This window comes from Camellia sinensis, chromosome 4 (assembly GCF_055761805.1).
Source record: "Camellia sinensis isolate YWXY chromosome 4, ASM5576180v1, whole genome shotgun sequence".
NCBI classification, from domain to species: domain Eukaryota; kingdom Viridiplantae; phylum Streptophyta; class Magnoliopsida; order Ericales; family Theaceae; genus Camellia; species Camellia sinensis.
In genome coordinates this window covers 168,355,068-168,369,104 of record NC_138964.1, presented here as the reverse complement: position 1 = coordinate 168,369,104, position 14,037 = coordinate 168,355,068, and the positions used below count along the sequence as shown (strand labels likewise).

At 32.0% G+C, this 14,037-nt stretch overlaps 1 protein-coding gene across 1 annotated transcript; it reads left to right on the top strand.

Annotated features, from left to right (window-relative positions):
• Positions 1-6,812: 6,812 nt before the first annotated feature.
• LOC145789665 (linamarin synthase 2-like) lies at positions 6,813-9,776 on the top strand. The gene is made up of 2 exons (XM_082866847.1): positions 6,813-7,640; positions 8,576-9,776. Exons 1-2 carry the CDS (start codon positions 7,121-7,123, stop codon positions 9,511-9,513), a joined length of 1,458 nt encoding a protein of 485 aa, XP_082722973.1. The 5' UTR covers positions 6,813-7,120; the 3' UTR covers positions 9,514-9,776.
• Positions 9,777-14,037: the final 4,261 nt, after the last annotated feature.

The window sequence follows — 14,037 nt, the reverse complement described above, 5'->3', positions numbered from 1 at the left end:
TCCTTGACCATCCAGATACTTAGAAAAATCAAAAACGACTTTGAGAAAAGGGACTGAGCTGTAAGATGAATTTGGATCCTCGGCCGCCCTTCTGGGCGGCCGTTCCCAGCAGCCCCCCCAAAACGACGTCGTTTTGGGGGTTTTTTCGTTTTTTTTTTTTTTCCGCATAACCAGAGGACAGAGCAGAGGGGAGGGGAGCTCGCCAGATTTTGGGGTCCGGATTCGCCGTCGCAGGTCGTCGAGCTCGCCGTCGTAGGTTGTCGAGCTCGCCAGCCGTCGATCGTCGCCCGATCTGCCGTCGCTTCCGTGTCCGGCCCGCCTCCGCCTCCTCCTCCTCCTCCCCCGGTGATTATGGCCCCCTCCAGTCCGGTGCTCCCTCTTCTTCTCCCTTCCTCTCTCTCTCCTTCCCCTCCCCTCCCCCTCTCTCTCTCCCTCCCCCTCTCTCTCTCCCTCCCCTCCCCTTCCTCTGGTTCGGTCTTCCAACGAGGAAGAAGAAAGAAAAATAAAAAAATAAAAAAAAATAACCCCCAAAACAACGTCGTTTTGGGGGGTTGCTGGAACGGCCGCCGGGAAGGGCGGCCGAGAATCCGGACTCCTGTAAGATAGCGTCTAGATTGTATAGAAAAGTGAGAATAACCACATAGATGATCCCAAAATAAATATTAAAAAATAATATTAATAATAAAAAATAAAAACTGGGCGCTTTCAACGACAAATGTTGTAGTTGCAAGTATAACAATTCGGTATAAATTCAAGGGATTAAAAAAAAGATAAATTATCAATAAGGTTTAATTGTTAGATTTAATTTTTATGAAGTTATTGAAAATAAGGCCTCGTTTGACATGTTCGTGTTTTAGTTAAAAAGTTATTAAAAAAATTAAAAAGCCTATAACTTATATAAAAAAGTCAAAGATTTTATTTTCTCTTTTTTTTTTTTGTGCATCTTTTCATAAAGAATAGTCATTCTAAACATACTAGTTTTTTTATCTCATATTTTAACTAAAAATTTAAAAAATTACTAAAATAGTCTGTTTACAAACAATAATTTTAATAAAATCGTCACTAAAAATAATTTTTTTGTGAAGATTTTTTATATATGTTGTTAAAAATTGATGATTAGTAACTTTTTTTGTCATAATTTTTATAAATTGTTGCTAAAATTTACAATTAGTGATGCTTTTCTGCTATGAATTTTTCAAACTGTTGTTGAAAGTTGTAAATTACTGATATTTTTTTAAACTGTCACTAAAACTTATAATTAGTGACATTTTTTCTAACAAAATTTTCAAACTATTTCAAAAAATTAACAATTAGTGAATTGTTTTTAATAATGTCTAATGAAAAGTGTCATTAATTATAAATCCATTTATTAGGACCTACGTAAGTCTCTTTAAAAAAAGGGCAAATTATCTACACCCTTTTGAGGTTTAGCTAAATTACAGATTTTTCTTGAAGTTTCAGAAATTACATCCCACCCTACCACAATTAACACTGTTAACGGATATAGTAAATTGACTAAAATGCCCTTGAGTAAATTACACTAATACCTCTGAGATTTTTATTTAATAAAGATCTCCCCTCACATTTGAAAAATTACATTCACTTCTCTGAGATTTGTAATCTCATTACAAGTTGCTCCCTAATTGTTGATGTCATATCCTAAAATTTTCTAAGTGATCGTCTTGTCATTTTTCCTACCATTTCTTCTTTCTATCATCATGACTACATTCTACAACTTTCCATCATTAAATTCTATCTGAACATATTGTTATTGAGTGATGATATACAAATATAAACTTTATATAGAATTTTCAAACACAATGATATAACTTAATGGTGACCTTTCACTTTAAAACAAAACATTCATAAACCTGATTTATATATTTACAACAATACCAGTATTACAATATTTTTATGATATGTTTTGTGTAAATTTTTATATATGAATATAATTTTTCATTTTTATTTCTACCATTATATTTAGATTAGATCAATTTAATTTAGATATATTTAAAAAATATAGAATTTGGGCAAAAAAAATTTAAAAATCCATTGAATACAAAAAAAAGAAAAGAAAAAAAGAAAAGATAATGTATTAAATTTTTCTAAGCTAATATTTCAATTTCTAGCTACTTGAGTGCTCTTTCTTCCTTTCATGTTGAAGAGGATTCCATGGTACTTATTTATTACCAAAAAAAAAAAATCAAAAAATAATAAATTAACTGAATAAATTGTGAATACCCAATTAATTAATTAAATAAGTTATGAAATGCAAAATTATAATGGAAAAATACTTATTAGATGGTGAAAATATCATAAAATTAAAAAATAATTAAATAAGTTATCAACACAAGAAATAGCTTATCAAAATATTTTTAGGCTATGTTTGGTTTGATTTTTAGAAATTTGTTTCAGAAATTTTTTAAAAAATTAAAAATTAATTTGGTTAAGAAATAAAAAATAAAAAATAATTAATAATTATCATTTTTATATAATTTTATCTTTTGATTGGTTAGAAATAATTTTTACAGATTAAATATGTTTTTCATATTTATTTTTATTAAATTAGTTTCATTTTTTCAAAAAAAAAATTATGAAATTTTTTTCTAAACAATAAACCTAATATGGTTCCAAAAACTTAAATTTTTTTTTTTATCTAAGATAATTCTTTCATAAATTTTGTTGACTTATCAAAGAGATTTCAAGTTAAGTTGTTTGGTCCTTCGGAAAGATATGAGAGGCAATATCGTCCATCAATATATATTTTGGTGATGTCAGCATGCTTCTATAACCATTCTTTAGTTCACGGCATAGGTTAAATTATTATACAAATATAAATCTCAAAAGATGAGATGTAATTTATGAAACTTCAAGTAAAAATCTGTAATTTAACTAAATGTGAAGGGGGCGTAAGTAATTTGCCCTTAAAAAAAACCTATACAACTGTCAAAAGATAGACACAGTCATTTGGTCTCGGTCATATTTTATTTATTTATTTATTTATTTCTGTCGCTAGCAAAGGTCGATACTTTGGTAGACTAATTGGATTGTCCAATCACTCTCCAGCTCATCCAATTAGATTGTTGCTATGCCGGACTAATTGGATTGTCACGTTGGTTGTTAGCAAACCAATTTAGAATTTTTTATTTTCTTTTTTAATTCAAAAATTAAATGACTATATGATAATATTTAAAAAATATTGTCCTAATCTCAAATGTGTTCTAAAACATATACTTCTTGTGGTGTTAAAGGACAAGATTTTAGAAGTTTCTATATTTTAATTTTCATATTTTTGATATAGAACTTTATTATCAAACTTGTATAATATTCTAAAATTTTAAATTTCTTAATTTGAATTTGTTTTGTTTTCTTAATTTTTAGATTCCTTATTTTTTAAGAATTGGACTAGTCTATTGTTTCCCAATTTTATATTTCTTAGTGCCTAAATTTACTTAGTGGTACTATTCTACTCTAAAAGTGAGACACATTCTCATATTTTCTCTAATCATTAGTTAATCATCTTTTTACACATCATTAAAATTGATCTAGAAAATGAACTTTTATATAATTTTTATTATTCTAAGTTATGTAAACTTTATGACAAAGACAACTTTTATTAATAATATTCAATTTTTCTTTGAAAATTCTTTTATTTCTTGTGCATTCAAGATTTTCTTTTCCTGGATTTGGAATTATTGTGTCTATCACAACGATATCTAATCCTCGTTTGTATTTCATTGCATTAAGTGGTATCATTACAAGGTTTAACCTGACTCGATATCATTCATCAGAGTAGGAAATATAAACCCTATTGACAATGATTGTAGGAAAAGATTTACCAAGAGAAAAAAAAAAAAAAAAAGAGTATAATTTACTCTGAAAAAAAAAATTATGATTTAAAAATGTATAAAAGATGTCATTTAGATTGGTTTACCTTAAGCCCAATAAAAAATCCCAAAGAAGTTAATAAATAAAGCCGTCTTTGTCTTATACTACTTTGATTTATTTTCTACTAAATAAATGAGAGAGAGGTAATTAAAAATAAAAATACTATGAATTCATTTTTATCAATTCATAGTTTATTTAAATGTATTTGTGTGATGAATATTAAATTGATAAAAGTGTGAAATTTATGAATAAATTAAATTTGAATTATTAATTGTTTTTTTAAATAAATTCTATACATAAGTCTAAATTTATAGTATTACCGAATTAAAAATTACAGCAATTTGTCAACATTACAGATTGGTTAACAGAAGTTTGGCTTGGTTTATTTGACCAATTCTAATTGGTACACGAAACTGCTTTTGTGTCTTTATTTGATCGATAGTTTTCCAGTCACAACACGCGTAAAGAATATGAAAAGAAGAAGAGAAAATGTGTAAATTCCATCAACTGGCGTAAAGAATATGAAAAGAAGAAGAGAAAATGTGTAAATTCCATCAACTGGATTTAGAGAATACCATCAATTGGATTTAGAGGATGATTCCCATTATCCTTTTAGTATTTAAAGCATCGAATTTGTTGAATAATTCCATTTTTAAAAATTTAATATTATTTTATTATGACTGGTTATGGCTGGTGGGTTATTGCTCCACCGTGACTATAATGGGGCCGTACATATTATATTAAATTAATTTAATGGAATAAAAAGGGTGACGCAACAATACCCAACCCTCGATTATCAACTTCACATCTCCATACCCACCCAACAAAACTTCACATCTCCAAATAAAATTTGAGTAAATTATCAAACATTGAATGGTTACATCTCCAGACCCACCCATTGAATGGTTATCAACTTCACATCTTCAGACCCACCCAACAATACTGACATCTTTTGAGATTTCTTGTGTGTAAATTGAATGGTTAATGGAATTTTATCCCAATAATTCCAGTTGATGGAATTTAGAGGATAATGGGAATCATCCAAGAAACATTTTAGAGGAATATTAATTTAGAGGATACCATCAACTGGATTTAGAGAATAATTCCAATTGTGTGCCTACTAATTCCAATAAAACATTTTATCAAACACTTAATAAGTAAGGAATATAGAACCAAATGATAGTAAATGGGTTGATTTTGCGAAACCCAAACCCAAAATCAAAATCAAATTCGTGAAACCCAACCAACTCTTCATAAAAGTGTAAGAAAAATCAAATTCTTGTATATTATCTGTATAAGTTTAAGAAAAATCAACTGATCAATTTCTTATAAAAGTGTAAGAAAAATCAACAAAAATCACTCTTAAAAATATCAGTTTCTTTTCTTCAAAAACAGGCTAAGTTTAGTGCCATTTTCATTTTAGATGTCTTAATTTTTTGTGTCATTAGAAACAAAAAGTTTGAAAACACGGCTTTATGATTATGCAAAAACATTTTCAAAATCCAGAAGATTTTCCCAAAAACAGTTTACCAAACAATTTCTTTTGCGTCAATTTCCGGTTTTTCTGTTTTTAATAACAGAAAACAAAAAAAAAAACGAAGGCATTTCCAAAAGTGCCCTAAATATTGTAGAAAGCACTACCTTCTACTGAAAGCAATTCCACAGTTTTCCATCCTACTTCTAGTTCCTAAAGTACTATAACCCCAGCCTGTCCTCAAAATTGTAAAGCACTACCTTCTACCAAAATGTAGACTTCAAATCATTACCTCAAATTAAACCTCGTATTCCTATTTCTAAAACCTATTTTTCCAACACATTTCCAGCCGTATCTAGCTAGTAATCAAAAAGAGATTTTCAAGTAGTGCATTAAATGCATTGGATGACCACCCTCCAGTATGGACCGTTATCACTCTATTTGTTTCAATCGCAACCTTCTATTAATATTCTGTTATGAAAGAGAATAAAAAAATGATATGTGAGCCGCCTATTCCAATTTTATGACCAAAATTATCACTCAAAAACTGGTTTATTTACAAATATGCAAAAGATCTGTATATATCTTCCCTTTCTCCTACGCGTAACCCAATTTTATAACCAGACTATGGAACCCACATCTCAAATGATCAATTTTGTCACTTTTCCATTCTCTTATAGTAGCAAAATGTTAACAGAAGGTTAAAATTGAAGCAAAAAATATACAATTTTTAGTTGACCAGAATAGAACTAAAAACCCTAGGCCTAAATTCCAGACTCAAATTTTGCAAACATATATACATATATGTAACATCAGTGCTAAAAGCGACAATAAATTGATCTAAAACCCTAAAAAAATTGAAAGAAAACAAAGAAGAAGAAGAAAAGATTACCGGGCAAGATAATGTCGATGTTGAAAGTGCCGCCTTCGTAAGGAGTAGTGAGGGGACCAGGAATCATTCCGGCCAAATGCGTGAGATTGTCGCCTTTAGGCTTGATGCTTATGCCCGAGAAATCGTTGTCTTTGTTGCATTCCTGAAGCTCCTTCTGTACGCGAGCGAAATCCACCATCTTCAAACACAATTTACAGAGAGAGAGAAAGAGAGAGCGAGAGTGCGAATGTGTGTATAAATACGCATTGCACACCCTCGCACTCTCTCTATCTTTGCTTTTCTTTGATGCTGCTTTTCTTTGAAACCGGCGATCTGCTATGTGTTGATGCCGATCTGCTGGTTCTTTTAAGAGTGAGCTCTGAGAGTGAGAGATGAGGGAGAAAACTCAATTTTAAATTTTGAAGAGAGAGAGAGAGAGAGAGATAGATGGATGGATGGATGGATGGAAGGGAAGAATAAACCCACTCACCGTAGGATTCAATCACCACCATTGAAATATAATTTGTCTTGGACATTTTTTAGCCGTTGGATTGAATCAATCCAAGGGTTCACATTTTAAATCTCTTCTCAAATTCCATAACCAAATACGGTATTAGTATATAAATATATGTTATGATATTATTATTTTAAAATTATAATCTCACCTATTATACAAGTTAAAAAAATTTAAAATTTTTAAAATTATGTCACACTATCTATTAATATACTAATTGATATACCAATGGATGGATATACGATATTCATTTTCAATTGGCATCCTTTATAAATAAGTACACCATGCATACATGCTTAAATTAAGTGACCTCTAGCTCTATACAAACAGACTAACTTTACAGTTTGAATTGGCATTGCTGATATTAGTTATTATGGGTAGCAGAAAGCAGCCCCATGCCGTTTGTGTACCCTTTCCAGCACAAGGTCACATAAACCCAATGATGCAACTGGCCAAGCTTCTACACTCTAGAGGCTTCTACATCACCTTCGTCAACACCGAGTTCAACCACAGACGCTTGCTTCAATCCAAAGGTCCTGAATTTCTAAAGGGCTTTGCTGATTTCCAGTTTGAGACTATACCGGATGGGCTGCCACCGTCCGATCGTGATGCCACTCAAGATCCTCCGACCCTCTGCATCGCAATTCGAGACAACTGTTTGGATCCCTTTCGAGTTTTATTAAATAAGCTCAACAACAACAACAACTCGATTGCATCGCGGCAAGTGCCAGCTGTTACGTGCGTAGTATCTGATGGAATTATGAACTTTGCCATGAAAGCCGCAGAAGAAGCTGGGATTCCAGAGGTGCAATTTTGGACTGCATCGGCTTGTGGCTTCATGGCCTACCTTCACTTTCCTCAACTTGTCCAAAGAGGCATTTTCCCATTCAAAGGTATTACTTACTTACTTCCTCTTCTTCAAAATACTCATTATATTTAAGGAATTGTTTGGTAACTCGAATTTGTGGTCCGAATGATTCGAATGCATCAAAACGACGTCGTTTTATCTCAAAATGACTTTGTTTTGTCGTTTTGAGACATTCAAACCATGAAAATTTGGATTACCAAGCATTGTTGTTATATTTAATTCTTATGCCAATCTTCCCTTCCAATGGTTTCTAATTTTATCACAAACGTTATTTTCTCCTTAATTTTCAAAGAATTATGTGTAATTTAAATAAATAAGAATTAAAATATATGTTAGTGAAATTATCATTATAATACATATGTTGTCTAAGTGGTAAAATTGTTTTTACCTTAAACTTAAGGTCTTATGTACCTTTTTGTAGAATTTTTTTAATATAATAGTATAGATAATACAAGTACTATAAAAACAAAATTGGTAAATATATAGACGACTTTTAACTAAAAAAATGTCACTTCACGTACAATAATGTCTAAAAGTTTACAAAAAAAACAAATTAATGTGTAATTGAGATTGATTACTTTTTCTGACTGATTAGTGAGTAGGTGTGCTTCTCTTTCTTTAAGGAAAATGATATAAAAGTCTACTTTTTAGACTCACTTTTTAGACCCAGTGATGTGTTAAGAAAATGATTAGTGATCACTAATCATCTTCTTGACATATCTCTGATTATAGGTTTAACTTTTAGGCCAGAATGACAATGCTCTTTGTTTATTAATGCTTTTATATATACTCTAAAACACATTATGCTATGCCCAAGAAGATTTGCATGACTTGATTATTTATTTTATTGATTTACCATGCATGGAATATATATATCTATATAATTGTTTGAATATTATTGCTTCAATTTTTTGGAATTAAAGTGAAAAAAGAATGTAATTATGGCCTTGAGTGTTCCAGATGAGAGTTTCCAAAGAGATGGCTCTCTTGACGCAACTATAGATTGGATCCCTGGCATGAGAAACATTCGGCTCAAGGACATGCCATCCTTTATCAGAACCACAGATCCTAATGACATCTTGTTCAATTACCTGAGTGAGGAAGTACAAAATTGCTTAAAAGCATCTGCAATCATCTTCAACACTTTCGACACATTGGAGCATCAAGTATTGCAGGCTATCGCGTCCAAGTTCCATAACATTTACACTATTGGGCCACTTTCTTTGCTATCCAAGCAGGTGATTGATGGTGAATTCAAGCCACTTAATTCAAGTTTATGGAAGGAAGACACAAAATGCCTCCAATGGCTTGATACGAAGGAACCAAACTCTGTTGTGTATGTCAACTATGGAAGTATAACCGTCATGACAGACCAACATCTGAAGGAATTTGCATGGGGGCTTGCAAATAGTAAGCACCCATTTCTTTGGATCGTTCGACCTGATACTGTAATGGGCGATTCAGCAATCTTGCCTGAACACTTTGTTGAGGAGACTACAGATAGAGGATTGCTAGTAAGTTGGTGCCCACAAGAACAAGTACTTTCCCACCCATCAATTGGTGTCTTTCTAACACATTGTGGTTGGAACTCTACATTGGAAAGCATATGTGGAGGAGTACCCATAATTTGTTGGCCTTTCTTTGCTGAGCAACAAACAAATTGTCGATATGCATGCACCGAGTGGGGGATTGGAATGGAGGTTAATCATGATGTGAAGCGCAATGAAATTGTAGCACTTATTAATGAAATGTTGGAAGGTGATAAGGGGAAGCAAATGCGAAAGAAAGCTCTCAAATTAAAGAAGGAAGCAGAAGAAGCAACTGATGTTGGAGGGTTATCCTACAATAACTTTGATAGGCTCATTAAAGAAGCTCTTCACTATTGTGAGCAATACTAACACAAAAGCTTAGCAGGGAAAAATAGCACAAATTCCGGTTGAATCATGAGCCCTTCATATAGCGACGACTTTAAAAGGAAGGAAAAGAAAAATAGGAAAAGGAAAGCATGAAGATTATGGTACGAAAGTTGATTTAATCTTTTACTTGGATGTGTTATTTACTGTTACAGAATAAATGATACCCATTATTGTACAATGTATGTCTTGTATCATGAGTGAACAACTATGGTGATCAAACTAAAATTATTTTGTTCGATAATCAACACCACTCTAATGCGTTTCCTATTATTACCTATTGTACATACTAGGACTTAAAACCACCACTGGGTTAGGAGGAATGCAGGAGCAATATGAGGTGGATGAAAGCAAAAAATTGGAAATAGATACTTTACAGTTAATGGTATCCTGTACAAGATTTGTGTGTGTGTGTTTTTTTTTTTTTTGTGTGTGAGTGTGTGTGTGGGGGGGGGGGGGGGGGGGGGGTAAGGGCAATCAATTGAGAGGACAGTAAGGTGGTTGAATTGGATGAAGATGAATCAATTGAGAGGAGAGTAAGGTGGTTGAATTGGATGAAGATGAGAGAGAGAGAGGGAGAGAGAGAGAATTGTACTTGATTACTCAGAACTCAGTGCATGAATCTCAAATTGCGAGCAATGTTATGTATCATGAAAAAAAATTTATAAAAGTGATCATGAAAGATTTATGATCTTTGGATTACACTTAAAATAAAGCACCACATACTAATCAAGGTAATCTAAATGTCACAAATTTTTCATGATTATTTTCATAAATTTCATGATCCCTAACTTTTCTCTTTTTTTATAGGCAATCAATACAATGTGAACTCAAATGGTGCACGCTAGCACACATTCATCTTTGGTGCGTGAACTGACGGCAGCCACAATGCAGCTTGTGGCTGTCAAATTCACATTACAAATTATTAGTTTAACACCCTCAATTTATAATGTCAAAGTAAATTTTGAACTGTGGTATTTTTTTCTATTGTTGGCCTCTGTAGGCAATCCTCTGTTGCCATTTTTTTTAGGCTTGCGCACCATTCTCTGCAAAGTTGCATTGGAAAATTTGTGACCAGCGCCTTCCTTTTTTTTTTTTTTTAAATACCACCATTAGAAATGAAAACATCTCCACATGCCAATTTTTGGTCTTACTGTGGGATAGCCGTCTTTCTGTAGATTGCAAGAAAATGTTCCAGCTAGGAGTGAGTAGGGAATATACCGATCCATTCAAATCGATCGAACCAAATCGATCCGTCACATTTTAGATGGATGCATGATGACGAATGGAAGGTTGCAAATTGATTTTTTTCGATCCGTCTAGTTTTGGACGGATGACGAATTTGAAGTTCCTTTGACCCCAATCGAACCGCCAAACCGCGAGCACCCCAAGTAATTTGTAAGATTTTGTGTTTTCAATTAATTTAGATATTCTCTTTGTGTTTTTAATTGAAAAAGAGTTTAAATATTCTGTTAAATATATTCTGTTGAAACAGAGTTTTCAATTTGAATATATTTTTTGAATTTAAAAAAATAAATGTATTATTTATCTATATTTTTTGGTTTTTAAATCTAACTTTAAAAATAATAAATAAAAAAAGATGATATATGCCGGTTGGGTTTTGTTTTCAAAAACAAATATAGATGTAATAATATAGAGACATACAATCTCTACTACTACTCTATTCATAGTTTTTGTTGTTCGAATTATTTTTGTATTTTAAAAATCACAGATTGTAATACTTTATGTGAATAAGGCATGCTATGATTGTGATATGTGGATGAAATATACAGTGATTATAATATTCTAAAGTTTAAAACGTTCTTTCTTTGGATGAAATATTCAGTGATTGTGATACTTTTTTAAGTCATTGACTGTAATACTTTTTATTTTATTTTTTTGAGAAAGTATACAAATTAAATTATATTGAAAATTTATAAAATTTTAAATCACCAAACTGATTTGCATCCATCTGCTAATTTGCTCAATCCACATCCACTGAATTGGCAGACAGATGCGGATTGATTTTCTCCAATGTACCAATCTAACGGGCAACAAACGAATGACACATTAGAAATTTCATAATCCCAACTTATCCGCACTCACCCCTAATTCTAGCATGCCCATTTTTGGGTCTTACCGGCCTCTTTTTGGGTTGATATCCAGGAGCCTATGCGTGATTTTGGGTTGTTATCCATGAGCCTATGCATGATAACGGTCTTATAGGAGAAGAGCTTGAGCTTTTGTCCAAGAGCTTTTTTTTTTTTTTTGGCTTGTTTTTAAATATATATATATTTTTAAATGGTGTTTTTTTTTTTTTAAATGATAATGGTAACAGCAACAACCTTTACAAACAATTATTTTTAAAAATTAATTTTGTAGTGGCAAAGTTGAGGACCAAGACATTTAAAGCTTTAAAAATGATATCAGAATCCTCTGAAGTGTTAGTGTATTATAGTGTTAGTGTAATATAGTGTAATATATAGCTGTCATACTAATGATGTTGTATCTTTATGCTTTCGGTGGGTTAGCATCCAATGTACCCTATTTACTCTCTATAAATGAGAGTGTTATAAAACATATTCAATACATCAATCATAATACATACAATTTATTCTTTCTCTATCAATTTATCTTACATGAAGTATTGCCCCTGAAGTGATCCCTGAAGTGTGTTCATCTGACGGCTGAAAATATAACTAACCAAAACGACGTCGTTTTGGTTAGTAATTTAAAAAAAAAAAAATTGAATTCATTCAAAATTCCCTCAGCTCTGTGATACGTGAAGCATTACAGAGAAGAGAGACAGAGACAGAGACAGAGACAGAGAAAACGAAAAGGGCTGAGAGGAGGAGCTTCCGATCCACCCCCGACTCGCTGCTGCCCCGCCATACTCCAGTAGATTGAAGGAAAAGAGCACAAGTTCGTTCATCCTTCAAACATAACAAATTAGGGCTTTGAATCCAAAAATTAGAGAAAATCTAAACTTGGCACACTCTGTCATTGTAAATGTGATCATGATGTTTATACAAGAATCTTTGTGTATATAGTGTTTTGTTAATCCTCCAATCTGAATTTTGTTTTTTGAGATATGGTTAAAAAAAATTTGAATTTCATATAGGATCTGACATTGGGGGAAGGGAAATGTTTTGGTAGGTCAAAATTTTCAATTGTAGTACAAAAACCCTAATGGAAAATACTGGAATAGAACAATTTGATGAGAAATTTAACAAACTTATGTGTGAATTAGAAATTGAAAGCCCTATTTTTGGTGTTTTTGGTGAATTGGGTATATTTTATTCTTCAATTTGCAATTGGGTCTTTGTCGGTATGATGATGATAGTTGTTACAGGGCTAATCTTTTTATTTACTTCTCATTTTATTGAGGCTTTGGAATTCCCTAGACATATTGGAATTTAGAGTCTGAAAAAATATTTCCTTTTTCACATCACTTACTACTTTGAGATGACAAAAAGTGTGTACATATTTCGTGTATTTGGATTATGGATTTTAAGGAAAAAAGATTTGAAAACTTATTGTTCATGGGGACAACTCAAATTTAAATTTGGTTGTTGATTGACTTTGAGAGTTTTGTCGTGACTCATGATAAATTATAATGGATTTGAAATAACAATGCACATATTCTAATTGGGTAAAATCATAGGAAAATACTTATCTTCTAAGTCAAATCTTTCTTCCCCATTAGTTTTTTCAGTCTATCAATAATAATCAACTCTCCTACATTTTTAAAAAAGTTTAATCCTGAATCCACTAGTTTGAAAACCATCCATCCAAACAGTGCCTTAATTCCTTTCATCCAATGGCCCTTGTTATTTCTAACTGTATATTTTTATGACTCAGAGAAGGATAAGAATAAATTGACAATACTCGAAAATGCAACACTAGCAATTAAAGGGTTCATGCATACTTACTCTGATAATGCCTTTCATAAATCAAAACAACATATTACCATATCTAAACATTTCATACCAATAAGAAATATATATCAAAATCCACTGATCAATTACCCATTACCCATTACATGTGATTTAGAATTTGATGTGATTCACTCCCATTATCCATTTCGTGTGATTTAGAATTTGAGTCCTACTCATTTTTGTTCCATTGTTGTTATGTCAGGCAAAAAAATGTCAACATCAAATGCATCTATGACTGATATTAGTGAAATTCAGTTTAGAAATCGAAAATGTCGTTGCAGGGTGAGAGCAGCATTCAGGATTTCAGAGTCAAAAGGCAATCCAAGGATGGTATACTTTGCTTGCCCTTCAAACAACACCAATGGATGCGGCTTCTTTGAGTGGTGGATGCCTGTACATAAGTAGCGTCAATTGTTGAAGATGATAAGGGAGGAAAGCGACGACAATTGTAATATCAACTCTTTGGCCAACGAAGTGATTGTGTCCAATGATGAGCTGAAAGAGATGGGTACAAAGTTTACGAAAGAAAGTAAACAAATGGTTGTAGAGATTAGACAACTTGGGAAAAGGT

Bases quoted from the DNA above. Each gene is read 5' to 3' on its own strand.
- LOC145789665 (XM_082866847.1), top strand. From the start codon at position 7,121: ATGGGTAGCAGAAAGCAGCCCCATGCCGTTTGTGTACCCTTTCCAGCA. The intron at 7,641-8,575 runs GTATTACTTACT...TGAGTGTTCCAG, and splicing joins AGGCATTTTCCCATTCAAAG to ATGAGAGTTTCCAAAGAGAT.